General features: G+C 41.5%; 1 protein-coding gene across 1 annotated transcript in view; it reads right to left on the bottom strand.

Annotated features, from left to right (window-relative positions):
* LOC101907335 (antigen WC1.1-like) overlaps positions 1 to 27,960 on the bottom strand; it is a 62,969-nt gene that overhangs the window by 15,882 nt on the left and 19,127 nt on the right. Inside the window, 7 exon segments of the mRNA XM_024992684.2 lie at positions 6,418 to 6,726; positions 6,820 to 7,128; positions 11,227 to 11,301; positions 11,304 to 11,540; positions 16,933 to 17,247; positions 18,354 to 18,668; positions 18,746 to 18,838. Of these exon segments, the coding sequence (XP_024848452.1) occupies positions 6,418 to 6,726; positions 6,820 to 7,128; positions 11,227 to 11,301; positions 11,304 to 11,540; positions 16,933 to 17,247; positions 18,354 to 18,668; positions 18,746 to 18,838 (1,653 nt within the window).

The following is a 27,960-nucleotide window of genomic DNA, read 5'->3' as shown; positions in this document are numbered from 1 at the left end:
ACCCAGAACTGATCTCCTTAAGAATGGACTGGTTGGATCTCCTTGCAGTCCAAGGGACTCTCAAGAGTCTTCTCCAACACCACAGTTCAAAAGCATCAATTCTTTAGCGCTCAGTTTTCTTCACAGTCCAACTCTCACACCCATACATGACTACTGGAAAAACCATAGTCTTGACTAGATGAACCTTTTTTGGCAAAGTAATGTCTCTGCTTTTGAATATGCTGTCTAGGTTGGTCATAACCCTCCTTCCAAGGAGTAAGCGTCTTTTAATTTCATGGCTGTAATCACCATCTGCCTTGGTGATTTATTTTTTTGAGCCCCCAAAAATAAACTCTGACACTGTTTCCACTGTTTCCACATCTATTTCCCATGAAGTGATGGGACCAGATGCCATGATCTTCGTTTTATGAATGTTGAGCTTAATCTACCCCTAAATAGAAGAAGCAAAACAAAAGCCTTTCTGAAGGAGTTGTACAATTATTTATCTACAATGTTTGTGATTTCAGAAATACTTATATAAAAGAGATCTCATGGAAAACCAGAGCAAAAAGAAACATTAAAAAATTTCCCAGGGTATTTGGCTCTAAAGTTACCTGACAAAGAATTTATTTTATTTCATTTATTAATTTTTGAGTATAATTGCTTTACAATGTTGTGGTAGCTTCTGAGTACAGCAAATTTAGTAAGTTATACATATACATATGGGCTTACCAGGTGACTCAGTGGTAAAGAATCTGCCTGCCAAACAGGAGACTGGGGTTCCATCCCTGGGTTGGGAAGAGCCTTTGGAGAAAAAAATGGCAATCCACTCCAGTATTCTTGCCTGAGAAATCCTATGGACAAAGGAGCATGGCAGTCCATGAGGTCACAAAAGAGTCAGACACAACTCAGTGACTAAACAGCAACAACTCTATCTATCTATCTATCTATCTATCATAGCCCCTCTTTCTTGGATTTACTTCCTATTTAGGTCACCACAGAACACTGAGTAGAGTTCCCTGTGCTATAAAAAGTTATTATGTATCTATTTATGTGTGCATGCGTGCTAAGACACCTCAGTAGTGTCTGACTCTGTCAGTAGTGTCTGACTCTGGATTGTAGCCCATCAGGCTCCATGTCTATGAGATTCTCCAAGCAATATCTATTTTGTACTTAGTATCAATAGTGTAGGGCTTCTGAGTCTGGTGGCTCAGACAGTAAAGAATCCATGCAGGAGACCTGGCTTTGATCCTTGGATTGGAATGTCCCCTGCAGGAGGGCATGGCAACCCACAGTAGTTGTACCAATTTACATACTTATATGTAGGAGCATTCCCTTTTCTGCACATCCTCTCCAGGATTTATTTGTGGATTTTTTAAATGATAGACAATCTAACTGGTGTGAAGTATTACCTGCCTGTAGTTTTGACTTGCATCTCTCTAATAGTTAGTGATGTTGTATTTGTTAGCCATCTGTATGTCTGGAAAAAATGTCTATTTAGGTCTTTTTCCCATATTTTCATTGGATTGTTTGGTTTGTTGATACTGAGCTGTTTGTGTGTTTTGAAGATTAATTCCTTGTTAAATACTTCATTTGCAAATATTTTCTCCCATTCTGAGAGTTGTCTTTTTGTTCTGTTTATGGTTTCCTTTGATATGGAAAAGCTTTTAAGTTTAATTAAGTCCTATTTTTTTTATTTTTGTTTTTATTTTCTTTAGGAGGTTGATCAAAAAAGTTCTTGTTGCAACTTATATCAAAGAATGTTCTGCCTATGTTTTCCTCTAGGAGTTTTATAGTCTGACAGAGAATTTAAATAGCCATGATTAAAGTGCTGCTGCTGCTGCTGCTAAGTCACTTCAGTCGTGTCTGACTCTGTGCGACCCCATAGATGGCAGCCCACCAGGCTCCTCTGTCCATGGGATTCTCTAGGCAAGAACACTGGAGTGGGTTGCCATTTCCTCCTCCAATGCATGAAAGTGAAAAGTCAAAGTGAAGTCACTCGGTCGTGTCTGACTCTTAGCGACCCCATGGACTGCAGCCTACCAGGCTCCTCCGTCCATGGGATTTTCCAGGCAAGAGTACTGGAGTGGGGTGCCATTGCCTTTTCCATTAATTAACATGATGTGTAACTTGGCAGAGAAATGATAACAAAAACAAATGAAAATTCTACAGCTGAAAAAGTTAACAGCTGAAATTAAAAACTAGAGAATGAGTGTATCAGCACATTAGATCAACATAAAGTAAAAATAGTAAAATGGAAAATCAGAGGATAAATATTCCTCTATTCAGAAATGCTGGTCCTATGGTAAGTGCCTGGTTAATAATGCTATATAACAAAATTTCCCCCAAACTTAGTAGTTGAAGGAATTTATTTTTTAATTTTGTTCATGATTTCCTGGGTCAGTAATTTGGGAAAGACTCAACTTGGCAGTTCTATCTTTGGGGTTTCTCATGTGGTTGCATTTAGATGTCATCTGGGACTGACATCTCTAAAGGTTTGACTGAACTGTGGTTGTGTAAGGAAATTCCCAGAAGTACTTTTGTTGTTGTTGGGATGGAGGATAAAGGAGCATCATGTCTGCAACCTAATCCAGAAGGATTTTACACACTCGGGGAAAAACAGGGCAGGAGGGGAACAAATAAGGAGAGAAAGGGAAAGCTAGAGCAAGGATTAAAGCAAAATACTAATCTAACATTTGGGGAATCCAGGTAAAATTCAGAGAGAATTCATTCCTAGAAAACCTTCACTAAAGGAAATACTAATAACATCAAACCCATAAAATGCCTAGGAGAAAACCTAGTTAAAGATGTGCAAAACATCTGAGAGAAATTCAAGACCTAACTCAATGAAGGGATATATTTTGTCAGTGAATTGGGAAACTCAATGTTGTCAAAGTCAGTCATTCTCAAATTTATATACAGATTAAATCTAACCTCAATCAAATTCCCTTGTGCTTTTGTTTGTCTGAAACATGACAAGCTGATTCCAAATTTCTGTTGCTGTTGTTCAGTCATTTAGTCGTGTCTGACTCTTTGTGACCCCAAGGACTGCAGCACACCAGGCTTCCCTGTCCATCACCAACTCCTGGAGCTTGCTCAAACTCATGTCCTTTTAGTCAGTGATGCCATCCAACCATCTCATCCTGTGTCATCCCCTTCTCCTCCTGTCTTCAGTCTTTCCTAGCATCAGGGTCTTTTCTAATGAGTAGCTCTTCGCATCAGGTGGCCAAAGTATTGGAGCTTCAGCTCAAAAATATACACAAAATACAAAAACCAAGACTGACAAAAGCAGTTGGCAAGAAAAGCAACAACATAACTTCTTTAAATTAAAGTTACCCAGACTTACTATGTGTGCTTAGTCAATCAGTCATGTCGAACTCTCTGTGACCCAATAGACTACAGCCCGCCAGGCTCCTCTGTCCACGGGGATTCTCTAGGCAAGAATACTGGAGTGGGTTGTCATGCCCTTCTCCAGGGGATCTTCCCAACCCAGGGATCAAACCCAGGTCTCCAGCCTTGCAGGCAGATTCTTTACTCTCTGAGACACCAGGGAAGGTCAAGACTTACTATAAAATTACAATAATTAAGAAAATGTGGTACAGGTGCAAGGAGAGACAAAGGATACAGTGGAACAGAATAGAGAGTATAAAAATGTATTCAGACATATGTGCCCTTTCGCTTATCACAAAGGTGGCATTGCAGTGGGGAATAGTCTTTTCAGAAAAAGATTTTGAGTCAACTGGATACCCACATGAAAACAGGACAATTGACCATTATGCTACACAGATGTCAATCCTAGAAGCAATGTACAATTATATGGGGGGGAAAAAAGTAATTACACTTCTGTGAGGTACTCTCAGAGAACATTTTTGTAATTTTGGAATAGACAAAGTTCATTTAAGAAGAATATAAGGAGTTCTAGGGACTGGATCAATGGACTAGTTCAAAACTGAGATAGAAGTACATCAAGGCTGTATATTGTCACTCTGCTTATTTAATTTATATGCAGAGTACATCATGCAAAATGCTGGGCTGGATGAAGCACAAACTGGAGTCAAGATTGCTGGGAGAAATATCAATAACCTCAGATATGCAAATGACACTACCTTTATGGCAGAAAGTGAGGAGAAATTAAAGAGCCTCTTGATGAAATTGAAAGAGGAGAGTGAAAATGTTGGCTTAAAACTCAACATTCAAAAAACTAATATCATGGCATCTGGTCCCATCATTTTATGGCAAAAAGATGGGGAAACAGGGACAGACTTTATTTTCTTGGGCTCCAAAATCACTGCAGATTATGTCTACAGCCATGAAATTAAAAGATGCTTGTTGCTTGGAAGAAAAGCTATGACCAACCTAGTCAACATATTAAAAAGCAGAGACATTACTGACAAAGACCCATCTAGTCTAAGCTATGACTTTTCCAGTAATCATGTATGGATGTGAGAGTTGGACCATAAAGAAAGCTGAATGCTGAATAATTGATACTTTTGAACTGTGGTGTTGGAGAAGACTCTTGACAGTCCCTTGAATGGCAAGGAGGTCCAATCAGTCAATCCTAAAGGAAATCAGTCCTGAATATTTATTGGAAAAACTGATGCTGAAGCTCCAATACTTTGGTCACATGATGGGAAGAACTGACTCATTGGAAAAGACCCTGAAGCTGAGAAAGATTGAAGGCAGGAGGAGAAGGGGACGACAGAGAATCAGATGACTGGATGGTTTCACCGACTCAATGCATATGAGCTTGAGCAAGCTCCAGGAGATGGTGAAGGACAGGAAAGCTTGGCATGCTGCAGTCCATGGGGTTGCAGAGAGTCAGACATGACTGAGCGATTGAACTGAACTGACTGACTGCAAGAGCACTACATGTACAGAAAAGAAGTTGATAAGTCAAACCTAAGATGAGTAACTTGGCTCATTGAAGTACAGCATACCATCAAGAAAATAAAAATATAAGACCAAGAATTAAACACACAAAAATCATAATAAATACTTTTGCCAAAAGTCATCATCATGGTAATTTGCACCATTGTATTTGTAATAGTCAAGAACTGGAAATAAACTCAAATCTCTGCCATTAGTTGAATGGTTCAATGCAGGGTCATGTGCTCATTCAAAGGAATACTCTATAATAATAAAAGTGAATGAAATGTTGCCATAAACAACATCATGAATGAATCTCAAACACAGTTTGGAGTCAAATAAATTAGACACAAAAGAAAACATACTGTATGATTTTACATAAAGTTCAAAAACTGAGAAAATATTCTATGGCAGTACAAGTCTTAGGTAAGCAGTCTTCCCTGGAGAGGAGGAGGACACAGCTATCAGGAGGCAATAGTGATTCTGTGGTGCTGTGAATGTTCTCTTTGTGGATCTGGGTTGGAGAACATGACCTAGGTATACACTTATTGTTTGTACTTTGTTCTCTATTATTATCCTTAAATAATAATGTTTCATAAAAAATATTATTCATCTAGGTGTTTCTTTCCCTGACATAGCACTTCTTAGCATTTCTTAGCACTTCTTTCCCCTGAAAAAAAAAATGAGTGAACAATGAGAATGCTATGGAGCAGGACCTTACAGAGCCTTCTCAGGACAGACCACCCTCATGTCCTCCACCTGCCTCTGTTTGTAGAAAAACCTAGCTAAAGAATAAATTTGATCACAGAAACGAAAAAAAAAAATCAGAAACAAAGGAAAACAGTCAAATAGGACAAAATAATAATAGTTTAGCCCTAAACAAATTCAAGGACCTTTAGTCCCTTCTTATGGGCTATAGATAACATTCTGAGCTATATCTTTTGAGCTATTTTGCAGATACTGCAAACAGGTGGTAGCAATAAATTATATGATGACCAGACTAGTGGGTTGCCATTTCCTTCTCCAGGGGATCTTCCCAACCCAGGGATCAAACCCGAGACTCTTGCATTGCAGGCAGATTCTTTACCATCTGAGTCAACAAGGAAGTTCGTAATTTTCATCTTACACAATTCCAAGATTGGCCTCAAGGAAATGGGAACAAACCAACACTAGGACTGATGATTAACTGTAATTCAAACAATAAAGGTGACACTGACCAGACCTATTTCAAGATGATTGTCAGAGCTAGCTGTGCTACTCTGCAGGTAACCTGTCCCCTGCTTCCACCTGTGCACTCCTGATTAGCAAGGAGGAGCTGGTTCTTTGGTACATAGTCCTCTGTCTCCCCAGAACTGCTGGTTTCCTCAATAAAGCTGTCTTTAATTTTACCCCACACTTGTCTCTTAGTGTTGGATTCTTGAGTAATGAGCAGCTGAAATCTGAGTTCAGTAACAAGATTAAACATTTCAATACAGAATATCTTTCTTTTTAAGCCTGTTTTCCTTTACTCTCTACTCTGGGGAAATTTCACTCCAAGAGCATTGTAAGTATAGTAGCCCTTCCCTCTCTTACCTGCGAAGATCACAGAAGCCGTATTGTCATGGGAACAGTCAGGAACACCCAGGGCAGTCACAGGGCATTTCCACAGGAAAGACTCAGTCCCTGAGCAGTGAAATCGGGCTTTCCAGAGTTGATCACTTCCTTCTGCTCCATTTGGGGTGGAAATGGCGACTCCACAGCCGAGCTGATAACAGACAACATTGGCATTGGCCAGATTCCAGTGGGGGGCACAGAGCGCTCTCCATTGTCCAGAAATGTTCATCTCCACCTGCCCCTCACACAGTGAGGAGCCATTTGTCATGAGCCAGACATCTGTGTACACTGATAGAAACAGACAAGATTTCAGAAAAATCTTATTTCTTTTTTAGCTTGAACTGAGTGTACACAGAGGCTAAATCCTGATGTGCATCTCACCTGAACAGACAACCTGAGCAGCTCCACTGTAGTGACATGTCCCCCCTGGACAGGGCACTCTGGGGCACCACCAGAGCTTAGGCTCCTCCCCCTCACACCTGAACTCTTCAGCCCAGACCCGGCCATCGGACTCTCTGAAGGGCACATGTCCCAGGACAGACACAGCCTTGCCACACCCTAGCTCTGCACAGATGACCTGGGCAGTGGGGAGTGTGAAGTTTCCATCAGACACTGGGATCCAGGCTTCTCCAGAATGCACTTCTACTCGCCCTGAGCAGGGTCCATCCCCTCCAGCCAGACCCACAAATCCTAAGAGAAACAAAGAACAAATCCAGTGAGTGTTCATGAATCTGGCTTGACAATTGCAGACAATATCTCACAGGCAATGGTGGGAAAGCTTTTCTTTCCAGCAGTGGAATAAGAGGGGATAAGAAGAGAGAATTTGACTGTCATTGTCAAACTACATTTTCATGAGCAAGTTTCTGAAGAGATATCCAGAAGGATTGCAGGGTCAGTTTGGAATGGCTGAATCCTGAGAATGTATATTGGTCAGGAATGTTAATTCTTATCTGGGGGCCTAGAAACTACAAAGGCCCAAAGAAACTGCACAGTGGTAGACATTCAAACTTGAGTGCAATGCTGAACTAACTGAGAGTGAAAGAGGATCATGGGATTCGAGAGGTCAGAGGCCTAAGAGTCAGAGAAGTTTAGGTCATCCTGAAATTTCTGGGGCTAGAATTTTGGGCACTTTTCTCTGAGCCAGTATTCAAGTCACTGGGGATGAGAACATCATGTGGGCTGGATCTGAGTGCAGGCATTAGGTCACAATTAGGTAACCTAATTGTGAAAGAAGTTGTTCACGGATAAGTTTGGAAATGATGAAAGCTCAGAGAGTCATAGGAGAGGGAGGGAATGATCCTAGCCATCTTTCTTAAAAACCTAGGATCTATGAACACACCTGAGAGAAAGTGAAGTCTCAGTGGGATTATGCAAGACAACTGAGTTAGTTGATTACTTCATCCTAGACATGAGATTCTTAGCAAATGTGAAGGAGTGATGAGAATTTAATGTATTCTAACCCTATCTATATGCCTACTGCATATTCCTTTCCTATTTGGATTTCTGAGATAAGAAGCCAACAAGCTACGAAAAAGGAGAGTGAGAGGAAGATAGCAGAGAGCAAGCAAGCCATATATATTTTAGAGATTTCTAAATTGCAAAAGCCTCAATAGTGATGAAACATAGATTTGGAAACCAAATACTTGTTCAACAAGATTTTAACAGCTTTTATCCCCTGGGCTGCTCCCATTTGCCACCTAACACTGCTACCCTTTCCCAATTCCCCCAGTGCAGAAAAGAAGAAATGGTCTTAAGAGCTACAAATAGATGCAAAGGACACTCCAAAAGGGAAGAACTTCTGTAGGGAGTGAGGTGGGGTGAGTGGTAGGTTAAATGGGGAGTGGATGGAGTATGAGACAGAGACCAAAGAAAAGACTCATGATCATGATTTCATCCTTCAGGGACCATATTTGGACAGAGAAAAGGTACTCCAATGGGAAAAAACCCTGCAAATCATAAAGAACAAGTTTTAAAATAATTTGCCTTAAATAAAATAAAATAAAATAATTTGCCTGGTTTCTGAGTGTGCTCAAGGTTATGTACGTAATGGTGGAATTTGTCCTGGTAAAGGACTCTGATTGCATAAGTATGTGAACTTTGAAGTCTCAGAAAGAATGATGTAACAGAATAAAAATCTACTATACAGAGCAGGAGAGAATAGAAAAGACACCACAGAAATTAAAGAATTGAAGGATTAGCTTGACCACTGATATAAGAATGAATGATGAGGGAGAGGATGATCTGCTTGCCTTTTATTATTTATCTACATCCATCTCCCCAGAGAGGCCCAAGTTAGGACCCCTAGCCTCCTCTGGCTGGGAGTTTGGTCACAGGCTGCTGCTGCTGCTGCTAAGTCGCTTCAGTCATGTCTGACTCTGTGCGACCCCAGACACAGCAGCCCACCAGGCTCCCCCGTCCTTGGGATTCTCCAGGCAAGAACACTGGAGTGGGTTGCCATTTCCTTCTCCAATGCATGAAAGTGAAAAGTGAAAGTGAAGTCGCTCAGTCGCGTCTGACTCTTCGTGACCCCATGGACTGCAGCCTACCAAGCTCCTCTGTCCATGGGGTTTTCCAGGCAAGAGTACTGGAGTAGGGTGCCATCGCCCTCTCTGGGTCACAGGCTACACATTCTAATTAAAGCATTTTTATTTAACTGGTTGTTTTTGTTGCTCAGTCACTCAGTCGTGTCTGACTCTTTGTGACCCCATGGACTGCAGCACTCCAGGCTTCCCTGTCCTTCACTATCTCCCTAAGTCTACTCAAACTCATGTCCATTGAGTCAGTGATGCCTGCCATCTCATCCTCTGTTGTCCCCTTCTTCTCCAGTCTTCAATCTTTCCCAGCCTCAGGGTCTTTTCCAATGAGTCATTTCTTTTTATCACGTGGCCAAAGTATTGGAGCTTCAGCTTCAGCATACATCCTTCCAATGAGTTATTCAGGGCTGATTTCCTTTAGGATTGACTGATTTGATCTCCTTGCTGTCCAAGGGACTCTCCAGAGTCTTCTCCAGCACCACAGTTCAAAAGCATCAATTCTTCAGCGCTCAGCCTTCTTTGTGATCCAACTCTCACGTCCATACATAACTACCAGAAAAAAAAAAAAAAAACATAACTTTGACTATATGGACATTTGTCACAAAGTAATGTCTCTGCTTTTTAATATGCTGTCCAGGTTTGTCATAGCTTTTCTTCCAAGGAGCAAGCATCTTTTAATTTCATGGCTGCAGTCACAGTCTGCAGTGATTTTGGAGCCCAAGAAAATAAAGTCTGTTGCTGTTTCCATTTTTTCCTCATCTGTTAGCCATGAAGTGATGGGACTGGACGCCATGATATTAGCTTTTGGAATGCGGAGTTTCAAGCCAGCTTTTTCACTCTTCTCTTCCACTTTCATCAAAATGCTCTCCCCTGTTCCTCTTTACTTTCTACCATTAGGGTGGTGTCATCTGCATATATGAGGTTATTGATATTGTTATATTAATTCTATGAGATTAAAACCTTAGAAAGAACAAGAAAAAAGTATTTCTTGTATTCTGTTTTATATACCCTGATACATGTGAAATATTCAAATATATGCTAAATACTCAATAAAGTTATACATATCAAGATAGAGACTTCTGAGATATAGTATATCTTTTTTATTTTCTACTTGATTTTAAAATTTACATGGAAGAATAAGTGTGTGATAATTCCAAGAAAATTATTAAATAGAAGGCTGATGTGAGTAAAGATATTAAATATAGCAAAGACATATCCTTGTCTGGCCTCTTGCTGTGTACACATCCTGTGTCCTTAGACATACGTAGCATCCTTCACACCACACCTGGCCCCTCAGTGCTGCTCAGAGAACCTCACAGTTACCTTCATCAGCTCCCATTGCCATTCGCCTTTCTCCCAGCTACTATAAAACCTTTTCCACCTTCTTCAAAAATTAAATTTGTTCACTTACCCCAAATAAGCCCCCAAATGCAGTTCTATTATATTTTTGAAGCCATCAGATATAAACTTTATAATCTCTTAACATAAAACACAGAAATTTAAGTTTTATTACCTCCACCTTTGACTTGTTAGTGCATGGCTAATTGTTCCTCCAAAGTTTGCATTTATATAGATATTTTAAAGGAAAAATTGGAGAGAGAGACTTTTCTAGTAACAATGGAAGAATATATGACTCAGAGCATTTCATCAACAATTCTCTACCATCAAAGAACTATAAACATTTATGTCTAAATTTGCAAAGGAAACTTGAAATCTGGCACAAATCCATATGAATCTGATCTGTTAAATGATAACCCTTGTAGGGATACCCTCTATACATGTAAATGATATCCTCCTATAGTAGGAGTAGCCTCCACTCATACTAACCTAGTGCAAAATAATGTCTCACACTGTTTGTATAGAAACAGCTCCACCCAGGAAAGTACATTCTCATTTTTTGTCCCTCCCTCTCATAGCCTTCCTATGCAAAGGGAGTGTGTATGTGGCTGTTAGCAAATGTTTCACTTTTACAAAAAGTGAATTATGAAAAAAAATTATGAGGATTTATTTTAACTGGGAGAATAAATAAAGCTATTTTAGTGTCAGGTAAGACCACTGGAGAAGAAAAAATAGCAGAGACTTGTAAGAGGAAAGTATATGAAGCTCATTGCTCACAGCTACAGGGCACTCACGGAGGATGGGTAGTTGTCTCAGCCCTCTCTAGCCCACCCGTCCCCTACTGTCCCTCTGATTAGACACCAGCTTTCTTGGAACTTTCCATTCTCTCAGCTGGTGGGCAATGAACTGACCATACCTGAGCAGATGACTCCTGCATCCTCACTATGATCGCAGTAGTGCTTCCCCCAGCCCCGGGAAGGGCACCTCCACACTGGGACTCCTTTCCTGTGCACTTCATGTTGTCCAGCCAAATGGGCCCTGATCCCGCCCCAAAGGAAGAAGAGAGAGTGGCATAGAGGGCTTTTCCACAGCCCAACTGTCTGCACACCACGCGGGCATCTTTCATGCTCCAGCTGTAATCACAGATGGTGCCCCAGGAGCCCTGATTAAGGATCTCCACTCTCCCGGCACAGGGACCGCCCCCGTCCACCAGGCGGAGCTGTCTGCTACCTGAGGAGAGAGAAATGGGACACGGGGCATTGACCTGGAGAATGAGAAGGGTCTTCTGGCCTGTGGGACCCTCACCTGAGCAGTAGGAGGCGCTCTCTTCTGAGGCTGCAGACCCTGCTGGTTCTGATATAGAGTCTTTGCAATCGTGCAGAAGGCAATGGCAACCCACTCCAGTACTCTTGCCTGGACAATCCCATGGTCGGAGGAGCTTGGTAGGCTGCAGTGCATGGGGTCACTAAGAGTCGAACACGACTGAAGCGACTTAGCAGCAGCAGCAGCATTGCACTGGGGCAGCAGCTGGGTCTGGTTTCTTATAGCAGTGGCAAGAGAATTAATAAGGTTGAAAAGTAGGAGGAAAGGTTAAAAAAAAAAAAGTAGGTAAAGAAAGGGTAAATAATGTCTATCAGTGCTGCACTTTAAGTAAATAATGAAGTAGAGAATTAAACCTAAAATTTTCCACTTCCAGGGGAAATGGAGGAGTTCACAGCAGGCCAATGTGTCTTGCTGGGTCTTTCTGGATACAACTTTAAAAGCTGGAAAATGTTTTTTTAAGAAACAGTAAATGTATTCGACATTTGTTAACACAACATGGACTAAATATGCTAAAATTCTAAAGAGTGGAGATTATTTCAGTGTTAGTCCAGGATCTATAGTTTCTTTTTCTCTGTGGGAATTTGCCAATTCATTGCATAATTTAATGATTCAGAATCTGGGCTCGGACAAGCAGAGGACTACTGTTGTGACAGGAAGCCAGCATAATTTGGGGGTTACCTGGTGCTGGAGAGACAAAATTAGAGTCTTGAGAGCCTCTCTCACACAGCAGGTTTTCCCCTCAAATATTTGCCCAGTATATAAGCTGTGAAGGGCAAGAAGCTAGAGAACTATATAAAAAGACTTGGAAAGCAGAGTCTTTTTCATTATTTTGGGTACTTAGCTACCAAAGAATCTAGGCTCTGAACTGAAATCTCTGAAAGCCTATGTCATAGGGACAGAGAAATCAGAGGTGGACTGAGTGCTACCAAAACTGCAACCCATACTGTTAATAGCTCAGTTTTAGGTTATATTTAGATGTGTGAGTGAGACACATCCCTTCCCCCTTCTGCCTAGGAAAACAAAGGGTAAATCCTTTCAGGTGTTAGAAAATGTATCAGGAGTATCTTACTTTTTCATATATAATTTATAGCATTCAATAAAAAATGACATGACATTTGACAAGCTAGGATAACATGACAAATGACCAAAGTGAAAAAAGATAAGAGAATGCAGAGACACCTATGATAGAAATGGTGGACTTAGCAGATAAGGATTTTAACTATAATCAATGTATTTAGGGGAAAAGAGAGAAGAAGAGAATAAACAGGTAAAAAGATGAAACAAATAATCATAAATAAATAAAAATATCTAAGGAACTATTGCCAACCTAAAATAAAATGTCTAGGTTTAAAAAGTGAATGAATAAGTTAAAATAATTTTATATAGAACTTAGAATATAGTTATTTAGAGGAGTCCTAAAAATGAGAGAGGCTATGGTTTTTCCAATAGTCATGTACAGATGTGAGAGTTGGACTGTGAAGAAAGCTGAGCGCCAAAGAATTGATGCTTTTGAACCTGGTGTTGGAGAAGACTCTTGAGAGTCCCTTGGTCTGCAAGGAGATCCAACCAGTCCATTCTGAAGGAGATCAACCCTGGGATTTCTTTGGAAGGAATGATGCTAAAGCTGAAACTCCAGTACTTTGGCCACCTCATGCAAAGAGTTGACTCATTGGAAAAGACTCTGATGCTGGGAGGGATTGGGGGCAGGAGGAGAAGGGGACAACAGAGGATGAGATGGCTGTATGGCATCACTGACTCGATGGATGTGATTCTGAGTGAACTCTGGGAGTTGGTGATGGACAGGGAGGCCTGGTGTGCTGTGATTCATGGGGTCGCAAAGAGTGGGACACGACTTGAGCGACTGAACTGAACTGAAAGATGAGAGATGAGAAAAAGAAGAAAGAGGAGGAGGAGAGGGAGAAGAGATAGAGAGACAGAACTGCAGAAGTAATATCTGAAGATATAACAATAGAGAATTTTTTAAAAAAATAAATGGAGAAGTATGAAAACCCTCACTCCTAGTAAAGCTGCAGAAAATCAAAAGGAAAAAGGAAAATCTGGAATAATAACAGATTTATTTAATACTGAAGGAGGGAAAAAAAGGAGACAAAAAGGAACATAAAGCAGGTGGATCAATTAAAAACAAATGGCAGATACCAACACATCAATATCAGTAATTGCATTTACAGTAAACAGATTAAGATAAAACAAAATTGACACAAATGTTACTTGCAAAATGCCCACCTTATATTATGAAAGCAAAGAATGGTTGAAAATAAAATGATGGAAAAAGTGTACTAACTGTAACAAAACTGGAGTAGCTATATCAATGTCCCAGAAAGTAGACATTAAGCCAAAATACACTAATTGAATTAAAGAGGGAATTTTCATGATTATAATGAGATGCACCCTTAATAAAGATATTTTAGACAACAAAATTCAAGAAAGGTAACAGACCATAACTTTGAAATATACTTGACAGAGTGAAAAGAAGAAATAGACAAAATCACAATCAAAATGGGGGATTATTACCATATCTTTTTCAATAGCATGCACACCAAACATACAAAAAACAAAGAAGAATACAGTAGATGTACAACAACATAATCAGCACATTTAACTAAGTAACAGAGAGCAATGCACCCAACAATGGAAGAGTTCACATTACTGTAAATGCACTGGGAACTTTTATCAAAATGACCACATAATAGGACAAAATCTTTCACTCTTTGAATTCATACAGAGTATTTACTCTGGCCACAGTGGAATAAAATTAAGAACTAATAAGAAAATATTTATAGCCACCTCTATTTGGGGAAACTCAGCAAGATCCTTCCAAAAACCACCTGAGTCTGGGAATAAATTTAAAACTTAGAAAATACTGTGAAATAATGATAATAAACACAAAATAATGGTATGATAAATTCTTCTAATGAAACTCAAGTAGTGCCTAAGGGAAATTTATACCCTAGATTTAGAGAAGAGGAAAGACTGAAAGTGAAAAAAAGTAAGCTTCCAATTAAGAAACTAGATGAGAAAGTCAAGAATGTAGAATGTTGGGGTTAATTTTAAAAGGAATAAAAATTAATGGAAAAGAAGCTAAGCATAAGGTAGAAAATATAGAAGAAAACCCTTTAAATGTGGCTCATTGAAAATTGATGAACACTGAGCAATACTAATGCAGAGCAGAGAGAAAATGAAGTTGACAATACCAAGAATGAAAAGAGACATCAGTATAGATCATACAGATATTTTCGTCATAGTTTTTGTGCTGGTGTTTGTTTGTTTTTTGGCTGTGCTGTTGCTCATGGGATCATAGTTCCCAGGTCAGGGATTGAACCTGGACCCATGACAGTGAAAGCCCAGAGATTTAACCCCTGGATTACATAGCTTTATTAGTATAATTTATACATTTAATGTGGATAAGTGCACATAAAGTGTCAGTTTCTCCACAGCCTTGCCAACACTAAGTGTCTTTTAAAAAAAACAAAAAACAGTCATTCTGACATGTGTGAGATGATCTCTCTTTGTGGTTTTAATTTACATTTCCCTGATGATTGACAATGTCAAGCATTTTTTTATATACCTATTGCCATTTGTATGTCTTCTTTAGAGAAATGTCTATTCAAGCCCCTGGCCAATTTTTTAATTGAGTTATTAGGTTTTAAGTTTGTTGGGGTTTTTTTCTCTTAAGTTATAGGACTTCCTTATTATTTTTGGAAATTAATACCTTATATAATTTGCACTAGCTTGCTTTTTCACTCTGTTGATATTTCATTTGGTTTGCAGAAGCTTTTTAGTTTGCTATATTCCCACTTGTCTATTTTTGCTTTGTTGCCTGTACTTTTGATGTCATATCCATGAACTCATGAGACAATGTGCTTTTATTTTGTGATGGAGCTAAGATATCACATATCTAAAATGTAATTCCTATCTGGTGATGATGTTTTGCCATCACACATAGTAAAATAAATTCAGATAAATACATAAATTTTAAATTAGGTTTTGAATATTCTTTAGTGGAACTATTAAATTGTCTGCAGAAAATAAAACTTGATTCAATGTTATTTTGAGATGAAGAATGGTGTTTGAAACATTGCACTAAAGGCAGAAGTCAAAAAAGTAAAACATTACAGATTTGATCACATAACCCACCCATACACATATACAACCTTAAAAATATATGTAAAATATGGGGAAAATCTTACAAAAATATTTAAGAGAAACAGTAAGTGATGTTTGTTTATAAAGAGTTCCTATGAATAAATAAGAAATTTTAAAACATTCTAGAGAAAAAATATTGTCATGAAAGATATCTTAAGACAGTAATATGGGAAAGAAGATATTTTTGTATATAGTGTTTGTGAAAGTCACTCAGTCATGTCCAACTTTTTGTGGCCCCATGGAGTACGGAGTCCATGGAATTCTCCAGGCGAGAATACTGGAGTGGGTAGCCATTCCCTTCTCCAGGGGGTCTTCCCAACCCAGGGATCAAACCCAGGTCTCCCACATTGCAGGCAGATTCTTTACCAGCTGAGTCACAAGGGAAACCCAAGAATACTGTAGTGAGTAGCCTATCCTTCTCCAGCAGATTTTCCAGACTCAGGAATCAAACCAGGGTCTCCTGCATAGCAGGCAGATTCTTTACCAGTTGACCTACCAGGGAAGCTCTTATGTGGATAAAAAACCATGATGCTATGAAGAAAATAATACTCTCTTTTAAAATTAAGTATTTATTTGGTTGTGCTGGATCTTAGTTGCAGCATGCAAATTCTTACTTGTGGATCGTAAGAGAAAAAAATTGTAACTGCATGTGGTGATGGATATTACTGTATGTGTGGTGATTTACCAATATGTACAAATACATAAACACCATGCTTTACACTTAGAACTAATATAATGTTACGAGAATTACGACTCAATTAAAAATTTTAACAAACAAGGTTGGTATATGTGGATTAAATTAGTTTCATTCTTACCTCATTTAAGCTTCTCTGGTGGCTCAGACAGTAAAGAATCTGACTGCAGTGTAGGAGACCCGATTTCATACCTGGGTCAGGATGATCCCCTGGAGAAAGGAATGGTAACCCATTCCAGCTTTCTTGCCTGGAATATCCCATGGACAGAGGAGCCTGGCTGACTACAGTCCATGTAGTTACAAACAGCACAACTGAGCAACTAACATTTTCACTTTATATCATTTTGTGAACCCAAATTAAAGTCATCACTTAGATTTTAAAATATCAAATCTCACTGCATCCTACAGGGTTGGGACAGACACACAGAAATAGTAAGTCACCTGCACACGAGATATAGGCTTCCTCCTTTGGAGAGCACGAAGTGTAATTCCAAGGGTCAGAAGGACACGGCCAGAGAGAGGTGTCAGTTTTCCAACAGTGGATTCTATCCACCCACTGGGGTCTAGAACCTTCCCTGAGATCAACAGAAGAGTTGAGGGTTGCACTGTCCCCACAGCCAAGCTGTCTGCAGATGATGGACACAGTGATGTCTTCCATGGGGTTGCAGCAGACACTGCCCCAGGTCCCGTTGTAGAAAACTTCCAGCCACCCAGCACACTGCTGGTCCTCACTCACCATCCTGAGGGCCAGGAACTCTAAGGTTGAAAGGGGAGGAGACAGGACACAGTGAAAATTTTGCTGGATGTTCCAGGTTTTCCTTTCTTCTAGAAATGGTGAACATTCATCTCTGACCTTGTTCAAGAGATACCCACTAGATGATAAGACTAACATCGCCTCCCTTTTAACTGACTTTGTCCATTTGTGTCTGTCTTTCTATTTCTACCACAATGGTGTAGTGGATATGAACTGAGACGAAGACCAAACTGTGTGGGCGCTAGTCAGGGAGGGGCAGCTAAATTCTGCTTCCTAACGAAATCTTTGCAGAGTATGTTAAGGGATGTGATGTGGATATTAGAGAGACAGGCAGAATAAGTAACCCCAAAATGTCCACATCCCAATCTCTGCAACCTGAGAATATGTTACCATACCTGACAAAAGGGATTTGCAGATGTGATTAAGATAAGGACCTCAGGATGGTGAGATGATGTATTAATAATATGAGCCCAGTCTAATCACATCCTTAGACCCACTATCCTTAAACGTGGAATACTTTTCTTAGCTCCAGCTAGAAAGAGAGATGTGACTCTAGATAATGGTTGGAGGCCTGCAGCATAGCTGGTCTGATAATGGATGAAGGGTGCTGTGAAGGAAGGAATGTAGGTGGTTTCAAGAAGTTTGAAAAGGCAAGAAACAGATTCTCCCCTAGAGCCACAAAAGTGATGCGGCCCTGCTGAAGCCTTGATCCCAGCCCAGTGAGATCCCTGCTGGACATCAAAGCTACAGAAGAGTAAGGAAATAAATATATGCTGTTTTAAACCACTAATTGGTAAATTGTTAGGGAAGCAAACAGAAACTAGTACCATGGGTTCAAATTTTTTGTATGTAACTGGAGAGAGAGCCCTGCTTTCAAGAAAAACTGTAAGAAATGGCGCTTCCAGGAAACACTGCTGAGAAGAAAGGACCAGAACCTCAGCTGCTGCATAAGGAAGTGAAAGTACCTCGTCTTCAAGTCTGCTGGAAAAACAGGCTTCATGGGAGGAAGCCTTCTCTGGTCCTTTCAGCATCTCTCCCTCAGGACTCAGACCCCCGTCCTCCAGGGCCCCACCCCTCCTCCAGCCTGTGGACAGTGTGCAGCACGGACCTGAGCAGATGACCCCCACATCCTGCTTGTGTCTGCAGTTGTGCTGCCCCCAGCCCCGGGAAGGGCACCTCCACACGTGGGACTCCTTTCCTGTGCAGTTCAGGTCGTCCAGCCAGATGGGCCCTGATCCTGCTCCGAAGTGAGCAGACCCTGTGGCATTGAGGGCTTCTCCACAGCCCAGCTGCCTGCACACCACGTGGGCATCGTCCAGGTCCCAGCCGTCATCACAGATGGTGCCCCAGGAGCCCTGGTCAAGGATCTCCACTCTCCCGGCACAGGGACCAGCTCCTTCCACCAGGCAGAGCTATCTGTTGTCTGAAGAGAGAAAAATGGGACAATGGGGCAGTGACCCCAGGGGTTGAGAAGGGTCTTCAGTCCTCTGGGACCCTTACCTGAGCAGTAGGGGGCGCTCTCCTCTGAGGCCCAAGAGCCAGCTGGTTCTGCCATAGAGTCATTGCACTGGGGCAGCACCTGGGTCTGGTTTCCTGAAGAAACAACAATGATCAACCCAGAAGTCTGGAGGGGTTGAAGAACAGGAAACTGAATTAAGGAAAATAATGACCTACTGATGGAACCTAAGATGAAAGCTGTGACCCAGCAGTAAAGTTATCATACTCTTAGTGTTCACCTTCTCCCTGAAGAGTTCTGCTTCTGACAGTCCCACAATTTCTGTATTAACCCAAGTGTTGCTGTAAGAATGAGTTAAGTAAATTGTATCCCTAAATTTATCCCTGTGCTGTGCTCAGTCTCTCAGTCACGTCCGACTCTTTGTAACCCCTTGGACTGTAGCCCACAAGTATCCTCTGCCCATAACATTTTTCAGGCAAGAATATTGGAATGGGTTGCCAAGCCCTCCTCCAGGGGATCTTCCCAACCCAGGGATCAAACCCAGGTCTCCCGCACTGCAGGCGGATTTTTTACCATCTGAGCCACCAGGGAAGCCCAAATCTATCCCTAAGCAAAAGCAAAACAAAATTCTTTCTGAAGGATTTCTACAATTTCTTCAATGTGTATCTTTAAAACAAACACTTATATAAAATAGATCTCATGAAAAAAGGAAAGGAAAAAGGAGACATTAGAAAAAATTTCCAAGGGTTTTCAGCCGCTAGAGTTACCTGATGAGAATATATATAGCCATGGTTAAAGTGCTTATGGAATTAATTGACAAAATGTGTATCTTTGCAGAGAAATGATAACAAAAACCAAATACTTCTAAAGCTGAAAAACTTGTTAGCTGCAAATAAGAACTAAAGAATAAGTGTAGCCACACATTAGCTCAGCATAAACTAGAAACATCAAAATGCAAAATCAGAAGATATTCTTCAATTAATTCAGGTCACATAGCAAGAGTTCTGGTTATATTGTTGTATGGCAGTTTTTCAAAAAAACTTGGTTCACTTCAGTTCAGTCCCTCAGTCATGTCCAACTCTTTGTGACCCAATTAACTGCAGCTTGCCAGGCTTCCCTGTTTGTCACCAACTTCTGGAGCTTGCTCAAACTCATGTCCATCAAGTTGGTGATGCCATCCAACCATCTTATCCTCTGTCATCCCCTTTTCCTCCTGCCCTCAATCTTTCCCAGCATCAGGGTCTTTTCCAATGAGTCAGCTCTTCTCATCAGGTGGCCAAAGCATTGAAGATTCAGCTTTAGTACCAGTCCTTCCAATGAATATTCAGGACTAATTTCCATTAGGATCCACTGGTTTGATCTCCTTGCAGTCCAGGGGACTCTCAAGAGTCATCAACACCACAGTTCAAAAGCATCAGTTCTTCAGTGCTCAACTTTCGTTATGGTACAACTCTTACATCCATACATAACTACTGGAAAAATCACAGCTTTGACTAGATGGACCTTTGTCAGCAAAGTAATGTGTCTGCTTTTTAATATGCTGTCTAGGTTGGTCATAGCTTTTCTTCCAAGGAGCAAGCATCATTTAATTTCATGGCTGCAGTCACATCTGCAGTGATTTTGGAGCCCAAGAAAATAGTCTGTCACTGTTTCCATTGTTTCCTCATCTATTTGCCATGAAATGATGGGACCAGATACCATGATCTTTGTTTTTTTAAATGTTGAGTTTTAAGCCAACATTCTAAGAGTTTTCACTCTCCTCTTTCACTTTCATCAAGAGGCTCTTCAGTTCCTGTTCGCTTTCTGCAATAAGGGTGGTGTCATCTGCATATCTGAGATTATTCATATTTCTCCTGACAATCTTGATTTCAGCTTGTGCTTCATCCAGCCCAGCATTTCACGTGGTGTACTCTGCATATAAGTTAAATAAGCAGGGTGACTATATATAGTTTTGACGTACTCCTTTCCCAATTTGGAAATAGTCTGTTGTTCTGAGAGGGTAACAGGCAGGAAGGCCAGGGTTCTCCAAATGGAGGAAATAGCCTGCAAGTGTCAGACATTTTTATCTCTCTTAAGCGGCAGGAGGAAACAAACTAGCAATATTTTTTCCTTCTCTATACAAATTTAAAGGGAGGTTTCTCTTAAAATACTGTGTGGCCATAATGACACCTGGTTTCGCCTGAAGTTAGCTATTCTTGAGCCTAGAGATAACCAATGCCTTTTTCTTATGGAAATGTTTGTCTTAAGCTATGCTAATGTACTATGCCTTTACCCCAAACTCTGTCTCCAAGTTGGTTCTGCCTCTTGGCCCAGAACCTACTTGACAAACCAGTATGGATATTGTTCTCCTAATCTATGTAAATGAAACTATTTGTATGGTGATCTGTCCTTCTTCAAGATTCAAGTTAATCATTTTATGGCCCAGGATAAACCATTTGGCGCCAAGACTATCCCAAAATGCATCTTATGGGTGAGGGGCCTGGTGCCATTCTGAATTTTAAGACATTCCTTTCTTTCATTAACAGACTGCTAGTGACTATATAACATCCAGCTGAAGACTAGCAGGGGAGTACTCTTTCTGCCCCCTTCTGATGCCTATGTCAGAAGCTTTCTCTATCTCCTTTATACTTTAATAAAACTTTATTACACAAAAGCTCTGAGCGATCAAGCCTCGTCTCTGGCCCCGGATTGAATTCTTCTCCTCTGGGGGCCAAGAATCCCGGTGTATTCACGTGATTCAACAACAACCTTTCATCTTGGGGGCTCGTCCGGGATCCTTCAGGACAAGGTAAGGATGCTTGGAGCTTTAGTTCTTAGTTCTCTTAGCGAACACGTTTTCTGCCGTGCTTTACTAACTCTACGGTGTGCTTGTGTGAATGAATGGCATGCTCTGCGTGAAGCAAGGGGCCCTGCTCTGCAGTTCCACGGTGATCTCATACGGCTTATGGCAGAAACCTGTCAGGGCGTTATACCAACCTGCCAATGCCAAGAGGCACCCAATGTCTCCTTCAGGAACCGGCCAGAAATGGGCAAAGCGTATGGACCAAACTCTCCTTTCTCGGTCAAACTTTTCGGTCTTTTTGACCATTTCATAACTCCTTGGGATTTAGAAGTACTAACCTAATCTATCGGATCATAGACTTTCAAGGGACTTGTGATCTATACTGTTATTGTGTACTGTGGCTTAGGTCCCAAACTTGAATTGGTAGTCAAGAAAGCGCCTAGCCTCGCTAGGAACTGAAAGTTCGGAAGCTAGACGGAGCTCTAGTTCCCAGAACATCTCTGAGGTTAAAGGTTACTCAGATTGGGACTGTGATGGGTTTTTTTTTCTTTGGTAACGCCGGCTCTTAGTGGATCAGAGGAGGCTGTTATACTGGTGTGGTGATGCTTGGAAAGAACATCTCAGTTTTATGTTCACGTCGGTCTTATTGTGGTCAGGAAATACTCAGGGTCGTGCACAGGCACTCAGGTGACGAATGTTTCCCCGGTAGTCTTAGCTTGGGAGGCATTCCGGAAGGTACTCTGATTCACCCCGGGTGACATCAGAGGCAAGCAAGGTTAAGGGTGAAGAGCTGGACGTCAAGTAGGGATGCTATCAAGTCTACCCCTGGTACATCCCCACCCCATCTCGGTGGTAGAACTGGGAGGGACGAGTACGGCGCCTGCGTCGGTAAGGGACAGACTAAGTCCAACCAGGAAGGAAAAGCTTTTGGTGTAAGGTCTGTCTACACCCCCATCTAGAGCAGGGAGGGACGCCTCCAGTAGAAAAAATGGCGCTGGTCGCTTTTTTTCTCTCTTAAGATGGGAGCTAACAATTCCAGCCTCACTCCTTTGAACTGTATCCTGAAAAACTGGGATAGATTTGATCCCCAGGGCTCAAAGAAGACACACCTGGTCTTCCTATGTGATACTGCATGGCCACGGTATCCATTGGAGGATGGCGAACGGTGGCCAGTTGGAGGGTCTCTTAAGTATAATACTGTTCTACAATTAGACTGGTTCTGTAAGGAACAAGGGAAATGGGTAGAAGTAGCATATGTGTTGCCCTTTTTCTCTCTGCGAAATATGCCAGATTTATGTCCTAAGGGTATAGATTTGGGCGTGAAAACTTCAGCTCCCTCCTATCCTCTTACTTTGCCCCCATCCTGGGACTCCAAACTGGGATTCAAACTGCCCACATGGAGGTCCAAACAACTCCTGTCTCAGTACGACCTCAGACTACTCTGGTTTCAGTAGAAACTCAGACCATCGAAGTAAGAGATGAGATGGAGGACAGGAGACAAAGAGAAGAGGAAAAACAGGTTTCTCCAATCTATCCCTGGGATCATATGCACAGAGCAGCCAGAGAGACTGAGGAACAGCCACACAAGCTGTTGCCTCTTTATGAAACACCCACAGGGAGAAATAATCAATCTATTAGAGTTAATAAGCCTTTCTCTTATCAAGAAATACAAAGAATCAAGGAGGATCTGGGGGACTATTTAGAGGACCCAGAAAAATATATTAGAGCCTTTAAAGGTGTTACTCTGCTTTATGACCTCACTTGGAAGGATGTGATGTATATCTTGGGACAAACGCTGACTCCCAAGTCAAAGAATCGAGTTTTGGGGAAAGCGGTTGCTTGTGGAGATGAATGGCTTGGTAATGAATGAATCAGTAGGGAAGAGGGAGAACGAGATAGCGACCCTCCGTACTGGGAATCAGGCTGTCCCAACTATAGAACCAGACTGGGACTACAACACAGCTAAAGGAAGATGGGATCAGAGTCATTTTGTTAGATGTATTCTTGAGGGACTTAGGCGGGCGCGTTCTAAGCCTTTAAACTATGGCAAATTGGCAGATATAGAACAGGAGGAAAAAGAAGCTCCTGGTAAATTCCTAGATAGACTGAGAGAAGGCCTTCGCAGATTCACTGAGATTGATCCCGAAAGTGAAGAGGGAAAAGTGATCTTAAAGGATAGATTTCTCACTCAGTTGGCTCCAGATATCTGCCGTAAGCTATTAAAGCAGGCGTATGGACCAAATCAGTCTTTAGATACTCTGTTACAACTGGCTCAGACAGTCTATTATGGTAGGGAATATGAGGAAAAGAAAGAAAGGCAAAAAAAGACAAAGGAAAAGGCGGAAGCCTTCGCCATGGCTATGAAAAACGTTCTTAAACAGCCTGAGAAAAATGCCCAGAGGGGCCCAGGTGAAAAGGGATGGGCTTGCTATTACTGTGGAAAGGAGGGGCACCTCAAGCGGGATTGCGCTCAGGCATCTAAGCTGCCCCCGGCTCCATGTCCGGTCTGCAAAGGACCATACTGGAAGAGAGACTGCCCCCAGAGGCGTAGGTCTCCCGGGTCGGACTCTCAAGACAATCAGGACTGAAGGTGCCCAGGGGTCCCCACACAAGCTCCCGTCCTAATTACACCTGAGGAACCCTGGGTATTAATAGTTGTGGGGGGCCAATCCGTCAATTTCCTTTTAGATACTGGGGCAACTTATTCTGTGCTTACTGAAGCCCCTGGCCCACTTTCTTCCCAATCTGCTTCCATAATGGGACTGTCTGGACGAGCCAAAAGGTATTATTTCAGTTATTCTTTATCTTGCAACTGGGATTCTGTGCTCTTTTCACACGAGTTTCTGATCGTGCCAGAATCTCCCTCACCCTTTTTGGGAAGGGATATACTGAGCAAGGTCCATGCCTCTGTTTTCATGAACATGGAGCCCTCCCTTTCTCTCACTTTAGTTGAACAAAATGTAAATACTAGAGTATGGGCTGATGGAAAATCTGTGGGTCGAGCACAAAATGCTATTCCTGTAGTTGTTAAGCTCAAAGACCCACACGTATTTCCACATAAGAAGCAGTATCCACTGAAACCTGAAGTTAAGGAAGGGTTAAAACCCATCATCGAAAATTTAAAGGAGCAGGGACTATTAATTCCCTGTAACAGTCCTTGCAACACTCCTATTTTGGGTATAAAGAAATCGAATGGTAAATGGAGACTAGTTCAAGATTTACGAATAATAAATGAGGCTGTAGTTCCTTTACACCCCGTGGTGCCTAATCCTTATACTCTATTGTCTGAAATTCCTGAACGGGCCAAATATTTCTCAGTAATTGATTTAAAGGATGCCTTCTATTCAGTGCCTTTGGCGGAAGAAAGTCAATTCCTATTTGCCTTTGAAGACCCTACGCAGCCAGCTTCTCAGTTAACCTGGACAGTTTTGCCCCAGGGATTTCATGACAGTCCTCACTTATTTGGACAAAGTTTGTCACGGGATCTACAAAACTTTAATAGCTCTGAAGCAGTGGTGTTACAATATGTAGATGATATTTTGCTCTGTGCTGAGACAGAGGAAGCTTGTTCGCGAGCCTCAGAAGATTTCTTAAACTTTCTGGCAGACTGTGGTTACAAGGCATCAAGAGAAAAGGCTCAGCTTTGTCAACAATCGGTTAGATATCTGGGCCTAATCATATCAGAAGGGACTAGGGCCATAGGCCCTGAGAGAATTAAACCTATACTAAATCACCCCCTACCTATGACTTTAAGACAATTGAGAGGATTTTTGGGAATCACAGGTTACTGTGATTTGGATTTGGATTCCGGGTTACGGGGAACTTGCCCAGCCTTTATATAAACTTATAGCTGAAACTCAGCAGGCCCAAACCGACAAACTGGTTTGGTCTCCAGAAACTCAAAAGGCTTTTAAGGTTCTTCAGACTGCTCTCCTGCAAGCTCCAGCTCTGAGCTTGCCCACAGGGTCAGAATTTAATTTGTTTGTCACTGAAAGAAAAGGTGTGGCATTGGGAGTTTTGACACAACCCCGAGGGCCTCACCAGCAACCTATTACTTATCTAAGCAGAGAATTAGATGTAGTTTCACGTGGGTGGCCCCACTGCCTAAGAGTAATTGGGGCAGCGGCTTTATTAGCACCTGAAGCTTTAAAAATAATTAATGGATGAAACCTTACTGTACTGACTTCTCATGATGTGAGTGGAATCTTAAATTCTAAGGTTAATATTTGGATGACAGACAGTAGGCTTCTTAAGTATCAGTCATTGTTGTTAGAAGGACCAGTAACTAAGCTTAAAGTTTGTGGAAATTTAAATCCTGCCACTTTCCTTCCTGAGAAGGAAAATGAAACACCTGATCACGATTGTTCTCAATTCCCTAACTTTGAACTATGCAGCTCGGGAGGATCTAAAGGATACCCCATTAGCCAATCCTGACATGGAAATATTTACAGATGGCAGTTCTTTTGTTCAGGATGGAAAGCGTAAAGCAGGTTACGCCGTGGTGACTGCTGAACAGGTTTTGGAAGCAAAATCTCTCCCCCAGGAAACCAGTGCTCAGTTAGCGGAGCTTGTGGCCCTGACCCGAGCTCTAGAGTTAAGCAAACCGCAGCGGGTAAATATCTACACAGATTCTAAGTATGCTTATTTGACTTTACATGCTCATGCTGCAATATGGAAAGAGAGATCTAGAGACTTTTAACTGCTATACATTGTCCTAAAGAAGTAGCTGTTATGCACTGCAAAGGGCACAGCAGGGATGGGAGTAAAATAGCCGAAGGTAATCATATGGCTGACTGTCAAGCCAGAAAAGCTGCACTTTACGAAACCCCTTCACTACAGACGCCTTTGATCTGGACAGGTCCGGTGGAACAGGAAAGACCACAATATACTGAGGAAGAATTAGAAAGATATGAGAAACGAGGAGCAAAGATTACTGATAAAGGATGGTTACAGTCTGAGGAGGGACAATTAATAATTCCTGAAAATGCTCAGTGGAAAATTCTTAAGGGTTTACATCAGAGTTTTCATTTGGGTGCCGAGAGTACTTACCAAATGGTTTCTCGTTTGTTTGAAGGTAAAAATGTAATGAAAACTTTAAAGAATATTATCAAAAGGTGTGAGATTTGTCAAAAAATAACCCAAAGACTGAAAAGCTAGCAAAATCTGGATTACAACGAAGTGGGAAGTATCCTGGAGAGGATTGGGAAATTGATTTTACTCATATGCCAAAAGCTAATGGATATTCTTGCTTACAAGTTTGGGTAGATACCTTTACTGGATGGATTGAGGCTTTTCCCTGTCGTAGTGAACAGGCTAAGGAGGTTATAAAGATTTTAATCCATGAAATTATCCCCAGGTTTGGGCTGCCACGGAGCCTTCAGAGTGACAATGGCTCCGCCTTTAAAGCTGCTGTAACTCAGGGGGTATCTAAAGCTCTAGGAATAGAATATCACTTATACTGTTCCTGGAGACCCCAATCCTCCGGAAAAGTTGAAAAAGCTAATGACATTATCAAAAGACATCTGCGCAAATTAACCCAGGAGACGCAGGACAAATGGATTAAAGTCCTACCCATAGCTTTAATGAGGGCTCGAACTACCCCCAAAAAGGAGGGACTGTCCCCCTTTGAATGTATTTATGGAAGGCCTTTCTTACGCACAGACATTGTTATAGACCCTGAAGACTTGGAATTAACTAATTATGTAACTCAGCTCTCAGCTTTTCAACAGGCATTAACAGAACTCCGGGAGATGACTCCTGACCCAGCCTCTGAGACAAGCAAGCCTCTATTTGAGCCAGGAACCGAGGTCCTCATAAAAACATTGGGATCTGGGGGCCCATCCCTCGAGCCTCTCTGGGAAGGTCCTTACCAGGTTATTCTTTCTTCTCCCACAGCTGTCAAAGTGCCAGGAATTGATTCGTGGGTACATCATACTCGAGTTAAGAGGTGGCACCCTGACCAAAATTAAGTGACTTCATTTTATGTCTTTACTTTCTATGCTCGGACTTTGTACCTTTTAGATGGGCCTGATAACCTATGTGAGCTTACTTCTGCTGACTCCAAATATCCTGAGTCTGCCGTTGGATCCTCAAGACAATGTCTTCCTGTCCTGGGCTCACTCTTATGCTGTATTCCACAATCGTCTAACTGCTGGGTCTGCGGAGCACTCCCCTCTTCGTCAGTGGAAGGCTTCCCGTGGTGGACATCCCCACTTCAAGGAAAAGACTTTCTCCAAGTCTGTGAATACCTTCGACAACAATCACATGCGATGCCTCTTCTTCATCTGATGACATCTACCAACCCTAAAATGGACTGGTGCAACACTTTGTACTCTAACTATGGACATAATGTGACTTTTAATTTTGATTATAGATTGTCTCGGTTCAATGACTATTTTGCTACATATAAGGTAAATAGGTCTAGATCTAATGGTTTTTTACCTGACGTTTATCAAATATGGGATGAGGTTACATGGC

This window comes from Bos taurus, chromosome 5, assembly GCF_002263795.3.
Source record: "Bos taurus isolate L1 Dominette 01449 registration number 42190680 breed Hereford chromosome 5, ARS-UCD2.0, whole genome shotgun sequence".
Lineage (NCBI taxonomy): Eukaryota > Metazoa > Chordata > Mammalia > Artiodactyla > Bovidae > Bos > Bos taurus.
This window is presented reverse-complemented; position numbering and strand designations above follow the sequence as displayed.